Source organism: Astatotilapia calliptera, chromosome 19, assembly GCF_964374335.1.
Source record: "Astatotilapia calliptera chromosome 19, fAstCal68.1, whole genome shotgun sequence".
NCBI lineage: Eukaryota > Metazoa > Chordata > Actinopteri > Cichliformes > Cichlidae > Astatotilapia > Astatotilapia calliptera.
This window is the reverse complement of record NC_137440.1, coordinates 26,745,542-26,769,809: the sequence shown is the minus strand read 5'-3', so window position 1 is coordinate 26,769,809 and position 24,268 is coordinate 26,745,542. Positions and strand designations below refer to the sequence as shown.

General features: G+C 39.2%; 1 protein-coding gene across 2 annotated transcripts in view; it reads left to right on the top strand.

Moving 5' to 3' along the window:
- Positions 1-24,247, top strand: part of begain (brain-enriched guanylate kinase-associated) — a 59,027-nt gene extending 34,780 nt beyond the window's left edge. For both annotated transcript variants that reach the window (XM_026152006.2, XM_026152009.2), the window contains exons 5-7: positions 13,142-13,249; positions 16,089-16,172; positions 19,877-24,247. In XM_026152006.2, coding sequence (XP_026007791.2) covers positions 13,142-13,249; positions 16,089-16,172; positions 19,877-21,418 — 1,734 coding nt within the window. In that variant the 3' untranslated portion in view covers positions 21,419-24,247. The remainder of the gene's footprint in view (positions 1-13,141; positions 13,250-16,088; positions 16,173-19,876) is intronic.
- Positions 24,248-24,268: the final 21 nt, after the last annotated feature.

Here is a 24,268-nt window from a genome sequence, read left to right as displayed (position 1 = left end):
TGTCTCTCTCATCATGGTCACCTAAATGCACAGTAATGGCAGGTTTTGTAATAAGGCAGATCGCGCTAACATAATATGCACTGTTAGTTGATTATTTACCTGCCACATTAACGGGAGAGGACGTGCAAACGTTACCGCTGCTGCTGGGTTGAGATTCACGAGTCCGGAGCGGAATTAAAAACACGACATTCATTTAAGGTCATCGCGTGTTTTGTGAGCAAATGATTTTGCATATTCGTAGTGTTTCCTCCCTTAAATGAAATATCTACTTTGCAAGTATTGCAAGTTGCCCTGTTGTCTTCCGTTCTCGTAAAGTATAACCAAACTTTTGAGCGTTTGAGCCGCTTAGGTGCCGTGTTTCCTGCCAGGTAAATGAGGCTCCGCAACGTGGTGACGTCATTCGGGGCGACTGGAATCCATAAGGGAATCGTTTGCAAAAATGGCAAACAATTCCAAGGAATTGAAACAGTGGCAACCGGTTTTCGATACCCATCCCTAATGTATGTGTGTGTGTGTGTGTGTGTGTGTGTGTGTGTGTGTGTGTGTGTGTGTGTGTGTGTGTATATATACATACACACACACACACACACACACACACACATATATATATATATATATATATATATACATACATACATACATACATACATACATACATACATACACACACACACACACACACACACACACACATACATATATATATATATATATATATATATATATATATATATATATATATATATATATATATATATATATATATATATATAAAAAGAAAAGATACCAGAGTTTGATGTAAACAGACTTAACAGCGCAGGTAGGAAACAACCCAATCTCAAAACGAATTCGCCAGTTAGGATTAGATGTAACTTTATGTGCAAAAGATTTTGTTAAATAATACAAAATGTGGAAGCATAGGAACACTTTCATTTTTAAGACCAAAGTGATCTGTTGATATTACTCAAACTTGGGTCTAAATCATGACAGTTCATTTTAATGAGACCCACTACATCTATGCTTAGACTGGAATTCATTGATGCCATTGGTTCTGCTATCATTGTTAATACTGACGTTAAAAAAGCAAGCTCTAATATTCTGCATGTATATTACAGTAAATTATGATGTACAGATGTAACAAATGCAGAATACTTTAAATAGACAAATTTTGGCGTTATCTCAAAATTTGAAGTTATGTATGTTGAAATGTTTTAACTCAAAATGCTGAGAAAATAAGTAGAAATGGACAAAAACACAGTAGAGCTGGGCAGTGGCACAAAGTAGCTCCAGACAAATATATTTAGATATTATGTTGTGATGACTTAGCTTAAGGAGCTAAGTTCTACCTTTAGTTTATCTATGATTCATATCCAACAGAAAACAGTGGCTTATACATTACTCCTGCAGACAGACGATGTTTAGATGTCCAATTTAAAAATTAAATTAAACAACTCTTATTTTAGGCTCTGGAGTACATGCTCATTGTGCGCTGACACATTTGCAGTGGCTTGGTAGCTTTCCCCTTCCCTGCCTTTCACAATGCTTCTCACCCTAATATTTTCATGTTTTCAAAAACATATTTTGGTAATTTCAGTGTTTATGTAAAATATTTGCTCACCCATAATAAAAGAAAGTTGGAGTAAAGGTTTAAACACGGTTATCCATTCATAAAATACGACACTCTGTTAAAGATCAAGAGTATTTTTGTTTTTTTCCATCAACTAGCAACATGTAACGACCGCTGACATATTAATGCATCAGTAATTACTGTGTAATCCACCAAATGAAATGCAATAACAGAACATTAACTTGCAGCAGATAAATGTCCATTTTCTGGTATTTCTACTGTGACTTAAGTAAAGGATGTGCATATTTTTTTTCGAGCTATAAATATAAATGGGCTTGTTCGACCTTCAGGCTGCATAACTACATTTTCAGCCTCTCTCTTTCTCTCCCTCTGAGCTTTTACATTTCCTGACCGCTGTGCCTGTTTGTATTGATATTAGCACGAAGTGCAGAATCCTAATGGTGTATGTAAGTACCACAGCGGTCTCCCTAAGACTCTCATAAAAGATGTATGACAGTGATGGGGATTTGTGAGCTCAACCACATACTTGTATACACACATGTACGCAGTAAGCAGGTTTTGACCCAAAGCTTGACCTGGAATCCTCTCCTTGAGAGCATCAAGTCCTGTTACCAGGAGACCATTACTTATAGTTTGGGGGGTTTTCAGAATTTCTTCTTCCTGTCATAGATTAGAGTTGTAGAAAGACAGCAGCAGAGATGTGTTTACCAGTATCTGTTTCCTGAGGCTTCAGCTTTGTATCCTTAACAATTTCTTGTCTTTTCAGTTAGATCAGTCCAAATATTATAATGTTGTCTAACAACAAACAAGGTTCCAATTGCGCTGCTGGTTTGTTTGTTTGTTTGTTGGTTTGTTTTTTTGTCTAGTGCAACTCCTGTTAGATTTGTTTCTTTTAATTTTATTATATTGTTCCCTGGTGTAGAAATGCCACAATATATTTGACAATATAACATTATTGTTGCTTTATGATAATCAGTTTCATTTCTTCTTTATTTTATTTTTGGAGAAATTTTTTCATCAGTTTGGCACAGCAGAAGATTTATCCCAAATTAATTCAGCCTAAGAAAAACACACTCAGAGTCACAGTTCTGTGAAGTATAGACCACGAGATTTAGTCATTAGGTTCACAAGCCACATACAGTCCTGTTGTCTCACATTATCTGAATCAATTAAAGTATTTTTTAACTCAAAACTGTTCCCTTTCATTCACTGTTAAGTGTACGTTCTGAAAACACACATATATTAAACCACCTAGCAAATAATAGCTTAAGAAAAACAAGCAGAATGTCAACAACATGTCCCTGTTCGTTGACATTCAGTCAGTCAGTCTACTGTCATTACAAAGAAATGCAAATGGCTCAGTCTAAGGCACAGCTCATTGACTTAACCATCTTACTTTTCTGTGACATGGCAGGCTGTGGGTGATGTCTTTACTTTTGTCAGTTCAAGGGCTGTAAAACTGATGATGATATTTTAGGTCTGTCAAGGTGTGATGATCGTAGACCAGTGATTTAACACACAAATAACTATTGTTTGAATATGGTCTGGTACAAGGACTGGACTGAAAATGAGTGATAACGTAGCCAATGTCTGAATAAAAATTCTAAAAGACCTTCAGAAATCCTGGAGAACTACTCATCCACCACTGTAAAATATTACAAGAAAGTCTGACTCTTTGGAAGCCAAATGTAAAGAAATGAGGGGGTGGTTCAAGACTTTTGTTTCAGCTCCAAATATAATTTAAAGTTTCCAGGTGAATGTGTCAAAAAACTTGATAAAGCTATTGTCTGACGTTGTTTTTGATGTTTCCCTAATGCCAGTCAACAGAAAGTATGAATGCAAATGCAGATTTTTTGTGTCTGTAGCTATACAGTCTAAACTAAGTGTAATATTATCCACACCCATGTGTTCCAATGTAAATCAATGACTCTATTAAATGTTTGGAGTCATGATCAGCAGCCTGTATAGAAACACAAGATGCAAGGACTTCAGATCTTCAAATGCAGTGATCATAATAAGTAGCAACAATAAACTACAGTGTGATCTTATACAACCAGATAATTTATGAATGATGATGACATTTACGCTCGCCATTCTGTGTCTCTCGTCTAAGAAATGAGAAATCTGCTGCAATCGATTTCAACACACCTGTTCAGCAGCAGAACCACTCTCATCTCGCTCAAAGCAATTACATGATCAAAGACAGGGAGAGCAATCAATGTCCAAAGTAATTGGTCTTAGCTGCCTCGCAACCCTGTTAGAAAACTATTACAGCTAACTGCTGTGCTAGTCACCTCAGCAGCAGCTGTCCAATCGCATCAGGTTGAGAGGTTTCCCAAGTATTTTCCCAGCCTCAGCTTTAGGACTTAAAAGCCAGAATCAGTGAAAAAGATGAGCCAGCTCTACAGCAAAGCCTGTCTTATGACAGACTTACAGTATCTTGATTAGCCTGGATTGTTATCTCATCAAAGGTTTGATCCATTTGGCTTGTCTGTGCAGCACACTCACTGATAGAAGAAGATTCTGTGTAATTATTAGAGAAGTAGCAACAAGGTTATCGAGCCTCGGCGGATGAAATAGGGAGATAAAAATGTATTTCTATAGTCAGCTGCTTTTCATCTTGCACTTAACTTGTCCGTTTTCTTTCAGTTGTTATGAGGCTGTTGGAGTCTCATTGTAAGATCAACTTGCTTTGATGCTTTTGATCATGTAACAGATTCTCCAATTACATATGAAGTAATGTCATCCAGTTGTGTTGGATTTGGAAATGTTCAAATTTTCTGAGATTTTTAAAGAGTTGGCATTCCTGACATGATGAGCTTGAAAGTTCATTTTATACACCTTGGAAACATCAGAAGAAAAAATATTCTAACTTACTTCAGTAGCTGGTTAACAACAAACAAACTGTCACTTTTTGCTGTCAGCATCTGGAAATGATTTCAACTTGTTTTCATTCATCAAGAGGTCATTTCTTCCATGGCAATAAAGCACTTCATAAAAGCCACTAGAAAACCCCTGAGTCTATCCAGACTTCCTTGATCTAGCTAACTGTAAAAGACAGTGACTTGAAGAGACTCATTAGCTTAATTAGCTCTATAAAATCTCTGTGATCTATGTTTGACCAGGACTTTTTATGTTAAATGTCATTACATCTCGCTTTCCTTCAAGTGAAGGGTAATGTGAAAGTTTTGATCCACACCTCTCTTCTTTCTGTTTTGCTTCCAAGGAGCCAAAAGTGGTCTGCAGCACTAGTTTTCCAGGCTTTCTGAAGGGCATTCAAAGTTGTTCTGCACATAAACACTGAATTTGTTCCTATTTTAATATTTGTCTCTACAAAAAGAAGACATCAATAAAATAATGCTTTTTCCACCAACAAGGTGATTCCCAAACAGGCACACCAAAAACATGGTGTGCTGTGTACTTCATGGTGTACGTGTACTTCAAAAATTTGAAGTAACTTTCGGAAACATAAAGGACAAGAGAAGAAGCTGTCAAAATAACAATTATCTCCTACAGATGAACAGTATCTAAAAGTCAAGTCCTGGATTCACCTTCAGGTGATCCACCTTCTGTTCACCAAAGCCTCGTTAGAACTGGTCTCAGTGGAAGGATGGCTGTAAAGAAACCATTCTTAAAGGAAGGGAAACATGGATAAAATGCTGAGTTATGCAAAATTGCAAAAAAAACAAAAAAAACAAAAACTGGACTACTGGACTGAAAATCTGAAAATTATGAATCCTATTTTTTTTTTTAATCAAATGGTTCTCAATATGTATTTTTGAGTGTTTACAGCCAAACCATGAAATAGTCTCCACCTTGTTTTATAGATATAAAACAAGGTGGAGACTATTTCAGGGTTTGGGTCTGCATTTCAGTCAGTGGTTCCTGGTGTGTTGTCAAAAGTGATGGAATTATGAGGCTGCATTTCAATGTTGTATTTCAATATGTTTCAATGAATCACTGCATTTATTTTCCATTTTCTCAGCAAACATTAAAGAAATGAGAGGTGGATTAAGACTTTTGCACAGTATTGTAATTTCCCCCCCAAAAAGGCATCTCGTGTTTACGCCTATTTAATATGTGGCCAGTGGTATGTTAGCAGATATGCAGAAATAGCCAAACAACAACATATTTGTTTTTAATGATTATAATAAGCAGAAGCTACAGTGAATGGTATTGGTTGTGGCAGATAATGGAGGTTTAGTCATGCGTGGTAGTGGATCAGTGAGATGTGAAAACTGTAATAAATCAGAGCAATCATGAAATACAGTGCTGTATATTCAGTAGATAGCCACTTACACCAACATCTGTCCCACATGATATGCAGTCTATTACTGCTGATGTTTGGATCTAATAGTTATTGCTTTGTCACACTTCTGCCATGAACAGCATAAATGCCTTCAGTGTGTTTCCATCATACAGTCACACACATCAATGCATTCTGCTCATGTGAAACTCTTTTCAAAGGCATTGTCTTTCAAGCAGAGGGCCTTGGTGTAGCAAATCGGTCTTCATGGCAGGAGACAGTATTGGGATTTTTTTTTTCTGAGACAGGGCCTATTGGGATTGCTATTTCTTTTGATGTCATGTCATGCAATGGCATTTCAAGGGGGGAATATATTCCTTTGTAGAAGACAGACCAGGCAGGCAGTGACAAAAGCAGTTCCAGTCAGATCAGACACGTAATTAAAAGTTCTGAGAAGCCTGAAATGGCAAGGTCAACTGAAAAACAATGATGACTAAAACTAATTCATAAAGAGCAAAGCAAGTGATTAACACCTGGAAGAACTGGCAAGTTGTAGGCTGTGATAACATTGGTATAGCTGTGCTCAGTAGTTGTAGCCAGCGTGGATCAAGAAGGACATTGCTGAAATATAGCTTTGACAGTCCTCGCATTAGATGAGTTATAGCTTGGTGACTGTTAGACTGTTTAGTAGGAATTCAAATTAATCTTTGAGGCTCTCCCAGACAGTGCTGGTGCAAGCAGAAAATACATATTTGCATACAATTGTTAGTCAAGTAAGCTTTTGCCTGTGTTACCCAAAATATCCCTCAGACTTCAGAACAGAGGAAAGTTTTAAAATTCAGACTAAATACTGAACAAACAATAACTACAAGAAATGTAGACTTCAAAATACTGCCAGTACTTATAACTGGATAATAGGCTTTTATATAGGTTTTTATATGATATATATTATTTAAGTGGAGTACTTTTTCTTTTATTTATTTGGTTGGATGATCCTGGATTATAGTGCTGGAATTGTTAAGGAGCTCTCCGTAGTGCTGAAAGTCTTGTTTCTCTTTTCTCCGTTGACAAACTGACAGGAAATTGAGGTCTTACTCCTAACAGAGATTACATCTTCTTCATCTGTAACTGTCATCCCAAAACAAAAAGGTCTTTTGTAGTTTGACTTAAATAAATAAATACTTACATAAAAAAGCCACCGTTTACTATATTCACATTCTATTATGATCAGTTAACAACCAGAGCATTAAAGCTTCAGTTTTACAGGAAGTAAAAGCAACTAAAATAATAAGTAATCTAAAGGTAAAAACATTAAACCATAATTGCTTTCTATCAGTGCGTTGTTTATCACCTCAGTCTCGGTTTTTCTCACTGCAGGATGTAAATATTTCTACTTCATTACATCTCAGAGGCAAATATTGCAAAATCCACTTTATGACCACAGTGTACCTTTCATCTGATGGCTGCTTCCAAGAAGATAGCATGCCATGTCACAAGGCTTGAATAATCTCAGACTGGTTTCTTGAACATGACAATGAGTTCACAGTCATCTGTCATCTGAACGGGATGCGGTGGAACGAGAGGTTCACATCACAGGTTATGATGCTGTCGTGTCACCGTGGACCAATATCTCTGATGAATGTTTCCATCACCTTGTTGACTCTATGCCATGAAGAAGAAAAAGCTAATCTGAAGGCAAACAGGGTCCAAGGTGTACTTAATAAAGGGACCAGTGGGGACCACAATTTTATCAGTCTTGAGTTGAAAATGACCAGCTATTAAGACAATTACGGTATAACATTAAAACAAAATAGGTGGTAATGCTTATGGGTTCTTCTACTTGTGGTACTTAAAACAATATATTTTGATGCCACTAGTTTAATACTTATACTTCAGTATTTCTCTCACCACTCCACCTTTTGAGCTCTCAGTTTATCACTCAGTCCAGTCCAGTTTATGTGACTCTGTATAGCACTTCACAATCTGCACCCCAACTTATTTGCTGACAAACGGTTTCTCGCTCTTTTGGGACCTCCACATTCTACTTTATCAGTACTGACTTTCAAATTACTCTCCTTGCAGTTTTTTTCCCTACAATAAAACTTTGTGCTACATGCCATAACTAATCAACATCATGACAAAGATGTTAGCAGAAATCTGCTGGAGGAGACATGACTGTGAGGTGTCACGTAGTTGATAGTCAGTCAGCTAACCATCACAGAGTTTTTAAGGTTGGTTATTTTCTGTGCTTCATGGTGTAAATTGAGTCACACTTTTCAAAAAGGTGTGTAGTGTGATCTCTTTTAAGATCAGTGCATACAGATGCCTGATTTAGAGAGATTTCTTTCTATTATTATTAATATTACGTTTCACCATGTAAAAGGAAGCAGATGAATAATAGTCCTGGTGGTTGAGAAAGCATGTCGATTCTGAGTGTTATACCTGCCTGTATGGGTTACTCTGTGCCCTTCAGGGAGCAGAGCCATGCTCTGTCTGCAGTGCACTAATTAGTGCCATTAACACCACAGCCATTAATCATAACTCTTGAATAAAATGTGAAAATTACATGTAGGAGAGCAGCATCAAAGTGAAACCAGACAGTTTTGATGCATTTCACCATTTACTACTGATTCTGGAAGAGAGAAGCACAGAATGGACAGTAAAATAAACTGATAAGAATAAGACTCATTCATCTTAGCAATAAAGCTCCTGTGTTCTAAAACACATCTATTTTTCAGCAGACACAGTTTCAGGATACAGGTCCTGAATTTTTGAAGTATTTTCAGCACATTTTTATTACATATTGGGTGGCACAGTGGTTTCTTCAGAGCAAGAATCTGCTGGGTTAGACTCCACCGGTTGGCTGGAGCCTTCTGTATGGAGTTTTGTATGTTTTCTCCGGGTATTCCAGTTTTCTCCCACGGTCCAAAGACATGCACAATGCACATTAATTAATTGGTGATTCTAAATTGGCTATAGGTACGAATGTGAGCATGATTGGTGGTCTCTGGGCTCCGGCCCAACGTAACCCTGAATTGGATAAGTGGAAGAAATTGCATGGAGGGATTTTTAGTTTTTCTATGTACACTGTATTTTCTTATAATAGGTAAGGTTTGATTTCCCAGCAGTGTAGCCCACAAACCCTCCACATCACCTGGAACACTTCCAAAATATAGTCAAGTAAATTTGTATCATGATGGATTACCCACATACGCCAAGCTAGGTGGTTTTTCAGTTCTACAGGAAACAATTTAAAAATAACTCCTTGTCTTTGAAATGCTGACTGAAATTGAGGCTTATTTCCTCCTATAAATATTGTTTGTTTCACATGGCAAGTTCATCTTAACATAATCAATTTGGATCACCCAGAGATTTACTTCTGCTTTAATTGTATCCATTGAACAACTTCTTAGATCTCCTTCTACCTATAAGTGTTCGCTACATACAGAATCTGCTTTTAGCAGGGTGGTGGTTATCTTTGGTGTCTTGATTTCAAAATCCTCTTTAATGAGGTTAGAAATCTACTTTGTTTCTTTCCTTTTCCCTCTTAAAATAAGGATGTATTTAAAATGGAGCAGAGTTTTCTGCTCTCCTCTGTGAACCGAAGTCCTCAGTAATTGCATCTCATGGGACTCAGGTTTCATTTGTTGCCCAGCGAAGAGACAGAATCTCCAGCAGAATACATAAAACAAACCGGGGTGTCTTAGAAAAACACTTTTTCCTCATTTTATACACTGTGCACTCAATTCACCTGATCAATAATTGAAGCGTGCCCCGTGAGTTTAGTTTTTGATTTGTTCCATTACGTATCCAACTGGGAGAGGAGATAACTTTGTTAAAGGAGTCATTTAAGATGACGTCTGAACAAACCCTTAAACTTGACCACTAATGGTCAACCATTCCTGTGAATGACTGGAAGAAACTTGAAAGACAAAAAGAGATGCTTTAATTCTGTGCAATGCATTAGGGTGGGAAACAATATCTTCCCTACTCCTCTGGGTCAATCAATAAGATAAGATTGTCAGAATATGCATATTAATTCTCCTTGATGCAGTTTCCTTGTTTGTGTGGTACCAATAGATAAGAACGCCATGTGTATCCAACACAAAGTGACTGCTGGAGATAGCAAAAATCAGTGTGCACAGCTGAAATTCTGCTGGCTAGAACTCTGAAAATAAAAACCCATTTTCCTCTTCTCTCTAAAATACAGCACAAGATCAATGATGACTATACAGTTAAGAATGCCCTCTGTCTCTTTTGTCTCTAAGCAGACTCTGTGCCCTGTTTTCCTATAATTTTCAGCAAAAATGCAATAGAAGACCCAAAGATCATTAAGAAGAATCGCAAATTAAAGATGCCTTTTAATGCCGATGATAGCGGCTGTGTTCCTGTTCTATTGGGTTATATGTAGTAAATGAAACAGGCTTGAATTCTAACTAACATTAAAGCTGCGCTGATTCATTTTTTCTACTCTTTATTACAACATTTATCACAGTGCAGATACACTCGAGCCTCCGGTCAATCGATTAGACGGGTTTGAAAGATGCACTAATCAATATTTCTGTACTAACACTGAATCAAATTACTGATGTACAAGTGATAAACACGCACACACAGAATTATCACTTAACTATAAAGCTTCCCACAGTGTGGCTGCTGCCTTTTATCTCTACTTTGCTGCTCTAGTCGTCATAATTTACAAATGCATTAGGCAGCTGAATTCAATGAAAAGGCCTTCTGATAAACACCTTCTATTCTACATGCCCAAAGCGCAACATTACAGGGAGCACAGATGGAGTCAGGCACTAGTAGCTGGTGGAGTCTAAACCAAACTTAGTAAATGCCAGAGCTTTCACTGGGGGTGCACACACACAACTCCAGCTGATTACTAAAGTTGCTTGCAGCTTGTTGCACAGCTGGAAAACAGCAAAAAAAAGTCGCATTAAAAAGTCACGTATTGCAAAATGAGGCCGATTGTGCAGTTTTTAAAGTCCAGAGTCACTCTTAAAATAAAAAATAAAAAGCAGCCATGTGTAAAACCACAACACCAGTCATATTAACATCTGAGCTGGAGATTGTCTCTGAGCCAACACAACATTACTTTAACAAAGAAAGGAAAGCGACAAATTAAATATCTGAGCTTAAAAATGTACCTAATGTGGTCATCCACATAGTGAGAACGAGCTGGAGGCAGGAGTAATGAGCTGGAGAAAGAACAGCGGAGAGGCGCTTGTCTCGACAGCTGATTAATGAGACCGTAACAGAATTGGATTTGAATATCAATGCTGCTCTATTGCTTAAACTGACATTAATTGCCACCTATTAGATTGGCGCTGCACCTCTGTATTTCAAAACAATCACCACCATTGGGAGATTAGAAGGAGGGAGGGAAAAAAGGGTGGGAGGCCAAGTGAGTGTATCATTTGACAGCTGGTGCTGTGTGACAGGTTTCACAGTTACAACTTTGTGTATGTGTGTATGCCAGTGTGACACATGTGAATAAGAAAAACAAAACATAATTTCTAAGCCAAAAGAACCCTATACTGGACCTCAATACCACCAAAACAAAAGAACTGGTAGTTGACTTCAGAAGGAGGAAGTCCGAGCTGCAGCCTGTCAGCATCAACGGGGAGTGCGTGGAAAGGGTCTCCAGTTTCAAGTTTCTGGGTGTGCACATAGACACAGACCTCCAATGGAGCTCTAACACCTCTGCGGTCTTAAAGAAGGTCCAACAGCGTCTCCACTTTCTGAGAATCCTCAGAAAAATGGACCTGAAGAAGGAGCTGCTGACCGTCTTCTACCGCTGCTCCATTGAAAGTGTGCTGACATATTGCATCGGTGTGTGGTTCTCCAGCTGCACCACAGCACACAGAAAGGCACTCCAGAGGGTCATCAACATGGCCCAAAAAATCATTGGACATCCTCTTCCCTCCCTGAAGGACCTGTACAGCACTCGCTGTCTCAAGAGGGCACGCAGCATCCTACGGGACTGCACACACCCAGGACACCGGGTGTTTAAGCTGCTGCCGTCTGGCAGGAGGTTCAGGCTGCTGAGGTCCCGAACAAATAGACTCAAGGACAGCTTTTACAACAGGGCAATAGCCCTGATCAATGTAAATAGCTGACCTGACTGGATACCTCCCTGGACTTTTTAGGGGGAGGTAACAATGTTTAAAACGATAACAATAATATTTATATTTATAACAAGGTGCAATAATAATTAATGTGCAATAATAACAGTGTGCAATACACATACACTTATTCTTCTTTTTTATACTAAGTTAATATACTGTGTTGTGTTGTTTGTTACGTTGTGATGTGTCATATCGTGTCGTGTTGTGTTACATGTAGTGCCGACGTAGGACAGTTTTTCCAATTTCATTGTACTACTGTACTATGTATGACTGTGCAATGACAATAAAGAGTTATCTTATCTTATCTTACTGCCCCCTGGAGGCTGAAGTCTTAACTGCATGCCAGAATCATTGTTTGTTATGAGATGCATTTAGTTTGTGGAGCTAAAGAACCTGATCCCACGATACTCTCACACAGGTCATAATCTTTATAAAAGATCATGGCGTTGTTACGACTGGCCTGTTGGCTGAGAATAATGATTGTCACACGCCAATTTAGCAAGAATGAATTATTTCCTATTTTTACAGTTTAGACGTGCAAATAAAGGAATTTCGATTATATTAGATGAGCGATCAGGCCACCAAAATCATTAGGGGTGATATCTGTGGCAAGCTGGTGGATTAAGTGGCCAACAGCTGCTGAGCTGACTGGACAGACACAAAGAGAGAGAGAGAGAGAGAGAGACATAGAAGCCATCATTAAACTCGGCTGTTAGTGTGGTTCAAATGTCACTACAGGTCATTTTGCACTTCTTTGACAGTAATCACTGGAAATGGAGTGTTTCATTTGTCTTTCTTGCACCCACTTTATTTTTCTCATCTTTCGCTCGCTTCCCCTCCATGCTTCTTTCTCTTACTCCCAGAGTAATTGATATGATATGAGCTCTGGCAAGTGTAATCTTCTTTTAATTAAGTCCTGGTGCTAGCGCCAGCTTCACGCTGATAGTGACTTATGACTTTCCCCCTTTCATTTTTCTTGTGCTCCTTTATAATCTTGTTTTACCTCTGTTGCTCCTCCAACTTTGGTTCTCTCATCTCTTTCGTTATCTCTTTTCTCTAACCCTCACTTCCTGCCCCTCATCTTATCATCCACTCTGTCATCCTTGGGGTTTTTTCCTTCTGTTTTTCTCCAGTTTCTCTTTTAACTTGTCCATTCTTTCTCTTACACTCTAGTCACAGCACCACGAGGAGGAAAAGAGAGCCCTCAGCCGGGAAATCATTGTTCTCAACAATCATCTCATGGAGGCGAAGATCACCATTAATAAACTCAGAGAGGACAATGTGAGTACTTAAAGCTACTCCATCTATATAATGTAAGTTCCCCATAACACCTCTTGTCAGCACTGGGAATATACCTGAAGCTAGGTTATTTGGACAGTTTCTGAACTTTTTGGTATGATTGCTTGCCCAGATTATATTTTGCCTGCAGGCACAGTAGCCCAGGAAATCCAGGGCACAGAGACTTGATGCCCTGGGGCAGCTGCCTTCATTCCTTACTTACTTGGTGCCTTGTTAGCACCAAAACAACAGTTGGTTTTGGAAGATAAAAATCAACTCTTTCTGAGGAGAGCACTTCCTCATGTCAAACTGGAAGTCACACTCACTGTATTTCTGCAACATCCTCAATATTTGTGCTTCAAGGTGTCACAGCAGATAGAGGAATTAACTCTAAGCCACTGGATGTTTTATAGTGATAGAACTGAAATCAATGGGCATCCTCGGGGCTGGCAGAGGTTGAATCCACAGCTGCATAGACCTGAGCTCAACGGCATGTGGAAATTTGGTGCCTCGCTTTTCTTTGAAGTGATTTTACTGTTTTTTTCTTGTGGAGGGGCTCTAGGATGAGTTAGATTTTCTCTTACCGCTCTATGGCAAATTTTTAGCACTTCTGAGCTATAGAGCCCTCTTACAATCCTCCCCTCCAACATCCAGCGGAGGTGATTAGAGACAAGGTTCATTTTGAGTAGGTTTCAGAATTTGTCCCAGCAGTGCCAGCCGTGAGGCAGACATTTCCTCTGGAGATCAACTGTCAAATTTTCTGCTCAAAACACAAAGAAATAAAATAAAACCTCACAGTTGTGTCAGTGGGTCACAGTGCCTGAGACCCACTGCCACAAAACACACTACAAATGAATTGTGTGTTTGCTTTACACTTAACTGATGAAGCCGTTTAATCTACAGCAGTTTGCAATTGTCCTGAATTACCCCTCATGTCTTGATATTTTGCAAGGAAAATGGAAAACAGGTCCAGCAGTTTATTAAAAAATGTACAAACATACATGGAAATACAGTATAAGGCAAAAACTTGAGTTTTCACAATTCTAACAGGCTTTAACATAGTACATGGTACATACACGAGCATGGTAAATACATGGTATTTAAGGACATGATCCTGTTCATCTGCAGTGGATAGGGTTTTTGGTTGGTGGTTGGTGTAAAAATATCATTTATGTGTCAAGCTGTGTTATCTCTTGGCATTTTTGAAAGAGCCAACTACAGAAATAGAAACAAATTATGTATTTTTGCAATAGGCTGCTAGTAAAGTGTCCAAATACACTAAGTTGTCTGTTATGTGCAAACAATGCTGGTTTGTCCCTTGAATTATAAATTAGGAACTGAGGCCTTAGGCTTGTCTTAGGGTATTTTATGCTTGAATGCTTCATAGGTCAGTGTCAAGTGACTTAAAAAAACAAAAAATATTCTTCTAAAATTGAAAGACCTTCAGGAAACCTGGAGAAGTACACTTCAGGACCACTTTAAACATTACAAAAAGGTGTGTCTATTAAGAAGCAAAGCATAAAGAAATAAGGCGGGGCTCAAGACTTTTGCACAGTACTGTAGAAGTTGTTACATATCCTACACATTGACAGGCAAAAGAGGGCATCAAGATGTTGATGATCCCCAAAGACTGTTCAAATGTAATAAATTACCTACAAAGATAATGACTGTGAAAGTAAATGGCTCTAATTTCACAACAACTTGAAGGAAAGAATCTACTCAATTCACACATTCAGAGATTATTAATATAGTGTACATAAAGAACTGATCATAAGACATCACAAAGTCTGCCTCACAACCAGCTGGAGCAACAAAGCTGTCAGCTGGCACTCCCAGGAGAGACACACCACACAGTTCATATTAACTAAGACATCACCAAAGGTCTCAAAGGTCTATTTGAACTGTCCCGAAAAACTACAGGGACTTCAAATGTCTCTTTTCACCAAAACAGGGGAAAAAAAGATTCAAAAAGCAGCCACTGTTAACTGGTGGGGGAGTTGAGACTGTCAAAGAGAGGGCTTTGATGTTATGGGGGGAAAATGTCAGGGTTGTGCTATTAAAGAGAAACAGGAAAGCTACAGTGCAGCATGAACTGACCTTTATAAGTGGACAGGTTTAACAGAGGAGGGAGACGAAAAGAAAACCTTCTAAAACCAGTTAACCGCCCACACTAACACATGCATGCACAGTAAACGAAGAAAACAATGAAACCAGGCATCTGTTGTGCCAGTAGACCACCCTCACGGTGCTCTGAAATTTGAGCAAAAATTTAATAACCATTCTTTTCAGAAAGAAAGCATGGGTAAAGAGATGAATAATGCTGTACTTGCTTCCTTGGCTGGAAGGTGCAGATAAGTTAATGTGCTGTTTCAGACAACTCTAATAAAATTAGCACAGTCTGCACAGGGCAGATATGTCTAAAGAAAAGTTTGCTGGTATTGTAAAGATTCTGCAAACTACCCAGTGAAATTATGTAACCAAGATGCATATATATGCTTCTTGGTAACATATATTTTTATGTTCAGCTGTATTGTTGCACACTCTCCTGATTCCCCCCTCAGACATCTCCCATAATTATAAAGCACAATTAGAAGGCTGTAATCTAACGTATTAAAGGTTTTACTCAGGGATGGTTTAAACTCATAACACTCCTCACTCACAGCATGCTTTAGTTATCAAGATGCCAAAGAAAACCCTGTGTGTGTGTGTGTGTGTGTGTGTGTGTGTGTGTGTGTGTGTGTGTGTGTGTGTGTGTGTGTGTGTGTGTGTGTGTGTGTGTGTGTGTGTGTGTGTGTGTGTTTTTTTTAAGTGAATGGGAATAATCTTTTTGCTTTTTTTTCAGGACCTGTACAGGAAAGACTGCAATCTGGCAGCCCAGCTGCTGCAGTGCTCCAAGTCTCACTACAGAGCACATAAGATGTCTGAGGTGAGCTCACCAGCACTGCCTGCTGCAGCTACATCAGTGCAGGTTTAGGTTTGTGCGGCAGTAAAAAAAAAAAAAAAGTTCAGCTTTAAAATTCGACGCCGACCATTTAAGCAAAGATGTTTTCCCATATGGAAAAGATATATATAAATCTTATAAAGTTTGTATCTGTCTTGTGTGAAACTTGTATGAAAAGCATATAAGAGTGAAAACAGATATAAGATCCCTTGAAAAATTAGCTCTGAGGCTAATGGACATAACTACATCAGCCACGAGTAAGCTTGAGATGGTTTCATTTACTTGTACTAATAAAGAGGAAATTAAATGTATTTTTCTTCTAATGAAGCAAAGTTTATGATATTGTGTTGGTGTACCATTAAAAGCCTTCTTGAGTGGTTTTCACAATAAGAAGGAGCCACAGCGCTCATGGCCTCTCCTCTCAGACTGATGAAGGTCTGCTGTCTGAAGTACCATCTGTGTGCATCTTAGCTGTGCATAATAAATGAATGAAAGGCTGGCTTGTGATGACACCTGAGGCACAAAAGAAAGGGAAAAAAATCTGTAGACCTGGGTTCATAATTAAGTGAAGCACTACCTACAGACTACTTGCATCACTAAAAACCCATTGATATAAATGAAATAGAGCAATAATGAATTCAGCTTGTTAAAACTCTGAAAAGGGGATGTTTTATGCTTTTCTTTAAACAAACACATTTAGGACTTTAGGGCAGGAAATTGAGTCCACTGGCTAATAGGGAGCTCATCTAATCTTTGCTGAACAGCAGCACTGTAGCCACAATGCAATAACACTAATTGCATATAGCTGCCAGAAACTGATTCAGATATGGCTGTTAAACTTAAATATGCATGCCAAGTATGTTTTTCTATAGAAAACATGAATCATCTAGGAATCTTTCACAGAAGTACATTAGTATTGCATGCATTAACACAGGCAATACTGTACTGCATTAGTGAGGGTAATTAGTGCTACACTTCAATCCACAAACATTGCCTTCTCTTTCATTTGCACTCTTCTAAATGGCATCAGCTGGGGAATAGCTTTGAAGCACTATAGCTGCTGTGCATATTTAGAGTAACATTTAGACATGTTTTGATCTAAGCTGACTGGAAACAGTAAAAATTCTGCTTTGGGGGATTTTGTCAGCCAAGAGATTCTTCTAGAAATAAGAGACCTAAGGGCTTAGTTTGCCCAATGAAACTAAAGAACTACTGTCCAATTACCTGCTCCGCTGCTAAATATAAACAAAATAAATAATAAAATTGTTTTATTTATTTATTTATTTTTTCATTCTAATAGAGAAAGACAGAATATCCACTAAAGAACACATTTAAAATAATTTAAATGTACACTGACAAACTTAGGAAAGGTCTGTGCATGTGTTTCCTGAGCAGGCGGACCTTACAGGCGTGTACTTAAAATAGTGAAAATCCTGACTGCTTCAAATCATTAACAAAGTGTCAGTCTGCTACTGACTTTTGTTTGGCGTCACTTATTGGATTGGAGGTCTGACAATTTAACAATTTATTAATTTAATAAATAGGGGCCTCAGTAGCTTGTGGAAGAACCACACACATACACAACAGCTTGGAAAACCTTCTCATACTCATTACCAGCGTCGTCACACAATGCTGTGGGACGCCCACTTTGCAGCTGGTCTCTGACACTCCCTGTTATATGGACCCTGACCTTCAATTTGGTGGTGGTACTAGGACTCACTCCTAATCTGAAAACAGCTGACCGTTGTAGTTCACAGGTGACACTAATCAGGCACCTGATTGTCAGCGCCTGGGGTACCAGAAGCTCAAAAAAAGAGTCAATAGTAGAATAAGCTGTTGGCCAGACAAGCCCGTATACTTAAGTCTGCATTTTTCTCACATTTTTCTCGGCACCATTTAAGGAAAAATAAACAGGATTTCCAACAGTGTGAGATTTATTGCCAAGAAACATTGTTACAACAAAGAAATAATTGACCAAACACAAATGTACTTTTTTTGGTGCTAAGTTTAACTATTTCCCCCAGTTTAGATATGTAACAGATTTACCAAGATTAACTAAAGAAGCTATGGAGTGTGTCTTATTGCTAGTAAAACTAACATTTAATTTGAAATGTTTTATCTCCATTGTGAAGCAGGAAATATGGAGTTTAGGAACAAGGGGTGAATTTCTAGTCTTTTAAGTAACCAGCTCCACGATATGCTATTAATCCACTTATTGTAATAAAAGAAGACCTGCAGATGTGTTCGCTGTCACGTTGCTTAACACTGCACAACTATGTGACTGTTAATTAAGATCTGCCTCAGATAGCAACTAATGCTGAGCTGACTTACTTGGAGCACACACTGTATATTATCTTGCACTCTCCCCCCACAGCCTCACCTACTTTCCATCTCTATTCCCTCTGGGAGAGTCAACAGCTGCTAAAAATAGCCCCGACTTAAAAGATGCAGGTTATTTTATGCCGAGGCGAGCTTCTATTTCTTAACAAAGCTAAGTCAGAATTTTATCTATTTTTTTCCAATACCCAGCTGGAGACCCAGAGAACTGGTTTAATTTGAATCTAAGCCCTTCCCTGTGGAACCAATGTTGTTTGATGGTAGAAAGAGAAATAAAAAGACACACTAAAAGAAAAAAAAGAGAGATGGGGGGAATGAGAGTCTTTTGGTTGAGAAGGCAGTGGTGCAAGAGGAGAAAGATGAAAGGATAAAGAAAGGGATGAGTAGAAAGAGAGCTCAGTGTGTCGGGAACAGTTCCTGCTGACCCTGACCAGCTTTAATAGGCACAAAGAGCCAGTCTGTAATTGACAGGAACATTTTTCTCAAACTGGAGCCAATCAAAGAGATTATGTGTCTGTCTGTGTGTGTGAGAGAGAGAGACACAGCAAGAAAAGGAGAAAGATGACAGGCTGAGAAACAGATGGAAGAAAGCAGGAAGGAAAGAAGAAATACTTATGTCTGTATAATTAAGTTGTGGACTCTGTAACACATAACTAAATAAAGGTTGTTTAGAAAGTTATTAAAGGTAGCACAGTTTCTTTGTGTTATCAGGAGAGGAATTCAGGTCAGACAGGGCATCTACCTCCAACTCGACTTCTTTAGGTTCATGAAGACATTCACCTCTCATTTAAGAGGTTTCATTTATCAAATGGCTGGTGGAGAGTACCAGGTTTTACTTCATAAGCATTTCTTCACACCTTATTTCATGTGATGACTTTTATGACTAATAGTTGGTCACCAACCCTTAGGGCCACTTCCAAGGGTACAGCCCCTGCTAGTGGTTAAATACCTTGGATCCTCCACTAGTTGTAATAGAACTGAAGAAGCCTCTTGGATGAGAGGCAAAAGTCTTCAGAAACCTAAAAAAACGACCAGTTGCCCTCAATACTACCATGCATGGATGAATGAGAATGTAAACATTTCCCCCCTGAGACACATATACTGGTCTAAATCAAAGGAGAATTTTTGCACCTAGACCTACAGAAAAGTAAGAAATGGCATTTAAAAATACATTCAGTATTCAGCTAAAAAGGCTCTTGAAGAACTTATTCATTTTTAAAGAGCTTTGCTGAATACAAGCTCAGCAACTGTCACAACTTTTCAAAAACATTTGTTTTGCTGTTTTGGGTTGTAGTTTCCTGTCTTTATCCAGCTTCTTTTGTCTCTCTTTGTATTTCTCTTCCATGCCTCAGCTGCCACTGGATTTCCAGGAACGCATCAGTTCCCTCATGGAAAAACATAATCAGAGTAGTGGCGTCACCATGGCAATGTGTCACTCAAATTATCCAGACGCTGTGCCCACAGCCATAATTGCCAAGGTCCTGGAAAAGCCAGAGCCTGGAAGCAGTTGCCCTGTAACGCGTTCACCCAGCCCGCAGGCACAGGATGGAGACTTTCTGACAGGAACAGGAAGCACTGATCATCTGAACCGGCGCCTTTCTTATAAGACATCTGACCTGTACTGCAGCGACACGGCGCTCTACTGTCCTGAACGATGGCAGGACACCGAGCGCAGACAAAGTGTCGACCTTCATGGCACTGGCCTGCTTCAGCTTCACGCTCAGAACTCTGTTGACAGCAACCCCGATGAAGATGCTTTCCACTCTGGAAGTTTTTCCCACCATGAACCCCCATCCTCCTTCCGTCACCACGATGAGTTCGGCACTGGGAGTCTCCCAGTGTCCAGTTCCTACTCCAGTTTTAGTCTTGCATCAGATGAAAAGGGAGGAGTTAGTGGAGGATGTGGGCGCACTGGCAGCAGCACCTTATCTTCTTCCCACCAGGGTCTCTACATGGACTGGCGAGAAGGTAGTAGTGGAGACTATGAGCACAAAAGTATTTCCTCCTATGATAAAGACAGATCAAGCTTCCCCAAGTCCCACAGCATCCAGCACATGGCAACCCAAAGGAGCCCCCAGAAGGGCCCCTCACCAGCCTACACAAGGACAGCGTCATGTTTCAGTGAACCATTCCACTCCAGCACTCCTCGTCTGGCCTCCTCTCACAGCATGGGGTCTACAATTGGACTGGGCCAGGCTCATGGAGGAACCCTTGACAGCCAGGGTGATGTCCAGGTCTCCGAGGATGACCTGAGCAGCCGCTGGAGACAGCTCAGCGTGGAAGACATCAACACCTTCTCATCTTCTTATCGCAACATTACAGGGCGGGTTTCTCCATACAGTTTCTCTGAACGCCACTTTGCCATGGGCCCCTCCAGTAAAGTCAAAGGGTCTCTCTACAGCAGCTTCCAAGAAGGAGACGACGTCTTCCACAGTCGGGTGCTGGAGCAGTGCTTTCCCATGAGTTCCTCCTCTCCCAGCCGCAGTCCCAAGCCAAAAGAGCATCGCAAGCAGGAGAAAACTTCTGTGCTGTATAGAGCCAAGGATGACAGTCAGGACTCTGAGAGCAGTTTGTTCCTCTCAGGGAGCTCTAAAGACAAGGAGAGCAGCGGGGGAGCGACAGCGGCAAGCAGCGCAAAGAAGGACTACGTGAATCTGAGCGCAGACAGTTCGGCTGATTCCTTACACCAAAGCTCACTTGAAGCCTCAAGTCTTCAACACTACCCCACCCCCAGGCCGAGCGTCCGGCCCCGCCCGAGCTCCAGCTCTGCTCTCAGCATCGGCCCCGCGCTCCCAAAGAAGACTTCTGCAAGATACCAAAAGTTTGGCAGTACAGGACTGACGAGAAAGGACAGTTTGACCAAGGCACAGCTATACGGTACGCTGCTGAACTGAGTGGAGAAAGCGATTTTTATTTTATGCATGATGATGACGATGATAACGAGTCCTAACTTTCTGTACTGTTCTGTATCTCTCCCTGCAGCAAACACATACTTGGTGTGATGGGGTGTTCCGATGTTGTTTTATGTATCTTAGCCACGGCACGTTTCACGCAGTCTGCAACCTTTTTCTCTATTGTACGTCAGTGTATTTATCGACCTGAGACATGCTAGTCAGTATGTTTTTGTTTAAGTGATGGCGATATTTAGAGGCACCAGGATAAAACCACATTCTCTCTACAACACAAAGATACTGTGCTATTCACTCTTTTTTTAAGTACTGTTAGTAAAACCAGCAAAAGATCATTAATTCTTGCTCTAATATATACAAGTGCTGAAAATGAAGTGTGTTTAATGAGGTGACTTAATTCTGCATGTTTGCGAGAGGTTATCCATTAGGTTTAGGCAGGCTGCGCTGACTGCAAACTGTTAAAACAATTTACTTTCACTTACACAAATGCATGTTGTGTAATGCATATGAATAAGGTGGAAAAAACATTTCCAGCTAAACTGTTTTTCAAAGAGACATTATCTGTAGGCAACCCTTACCAGAAGGAAATATTCTCCAACTGGCTAAATAAGAGATTTAAATAATATATATTTATTTCAAGGCCATATGATATTTCATAGCAAGATTTATATAGCTAATAGAGTAATCCCACACTTCTTAATAAGAACCCTAAATTGCCTACATTTGTCAGCTATAAAATATACAAATATATTTTTAAATAATTATTATGAGAGGAAATACACAAATATAACCAGGTACCCATTCAGTAAAACCTATTACACAGACGTACAGTATTGTGCAAAAGTCTCCAGCCACCTTTTTTTATGTTTTGTCTCTTTCTTGTTATTTTTTTTAAATGTTGTTTTGAGTAATAGTTTTCTAGGTTTTCTGAAGGTCTTCCAAAGTTTTTCTTTGGACATTTAGTTGCTTTTTTCATTCATTTTCAGTCCAGTTATTTTACCTCACCGAATCATTCAATGATAATAAAAAAGCATCTCACAAAAGGGATGAAGCAGTGTTGTGTCGACACATAACAGACAACTTAGCACAGAACCAATTTTAAATTATATTTTCAGGCACTCTGTTACTAGAGGCCTGTTGCAAAAAACAGATCATTTGTTCCCATTTTTTCAGGTAAGTCTATGAAAAATGCTAACGATAACACAGTCTGACAGATTAAAAAAAATAGTATTTTGGCATCAACAAGATGATTCCCATTGACAGCAATTGAACCAACTTCAAAAAAAAAAATCCAAAGACCTTACATGGGACCTGGGAGATGCATCTGGGCTTTACGTTGACCCATCCACCGGAAACTGACGCCTAATCAGAAATGGTGTCAGTAGAAGGGTGGCTCATGTCTTTTGCACAGTACTATAACTCAAACAAAGCAGCAGGTATAAGTCATTCATTTTACCCAACTGGAAATTTTTCATATATTTGTACAAAAATAAGATGACATCAGCAGTCATACTGCACAGCGGTTACCGTAAAAACCAAGACACTTGTGAAATTGCCTTAATCCTGTCCAGTGGACAGAAAGGTCTCCTTTACAGCATCTAACAACTGTGTACATACTGTATATCTGCTGTATTGTCACTGTATGTATGCACTACTGTTACAGCGTATGCTCTTCCTGTCAGATAATATATATACATACACAGGTTTTAGGAGACAGATTAAGTCACGTTTTTCGATGTTGATCATCACTGGATTTTGCTGACATGAAATTCTGAAAAATTTCTACTGATGTGCCAACTTTTAACACTTTTGGTACTATATACACAAAAGCAAAACGACACTGTTGGTTCTACTACTTTAAAGGGAGAGTTAATTGGAAAATTGTCCAGGCCTTGGTGGAAGTTCTGAAACGTATGCACAAGAAAAGGTGGATGGGTAAGTGCACTGAAAAGGTAGTAAAGAGTGACTAAACACAAACATGTACAGTCAGTGTGTTGTTTTCAACCAGCATGGTCAGTAAACACTGTGAAATGGACAAAGCTTGTGTATATACAGACATAGAAAGTGTCAAAGACCTTATTATAAAATACTGCCTTATGTTAAATGAACAACTGCAGAGAGATTGTCCTGCTGCCCAACAATCATACTACCATTTGCTATTCCAGTATAGAAGAGTACAAAATGACAATGTTCCAACATCTATGCACGCCAGGATTTCTTACTGTCTGTGTAGCTCTGCAGAGCCGAGAGGAACAGCGCTAGAGAGAAGGTAATTTACGGAAGCTCAACTTTGCCCTCAAATCATCACTGACAGATTTTATTTTCGAAAGCTATGCGTCTCTCACTCCCGCACATCTGAGAACCGGCTTAAGGCTGTTTGAAATATTCTGACATTGTCATATTTGTGAAGCTAAAACTGCACCATACAGGTCACTGACATTTTTTTTACTCTTATTTGGTAGACTGTTTAGGTCTTAGCAGTGAAAAAGGTTTGAAATTACATTTAACCACTGTGCAGAGGAAATGAGAATATAAATGGTATTTTTGTTGTGGGCGCAACGTAGAAAAGGAGATACTTCATACACAGTTGTTACAATATGAATATTTTTATCTAGTTTAAGTTGTTGTTATATTTATAGAATGTTTTGACCTTGAATGACGAGGCTGAAGTGGTTCTGTCCTGTCCTACCTCCAGCCCTGTTCCAGGAATAACAGGCCTGTTGTTTAAATGTCACGTTTGTCTGTCTGATGCATGGTTCTATATTTTTTGCTGTATGTTTATTTACTTAATAAAGATGTGTGTTGGGAAATTGATTGCAGACTTCAAGGCATATT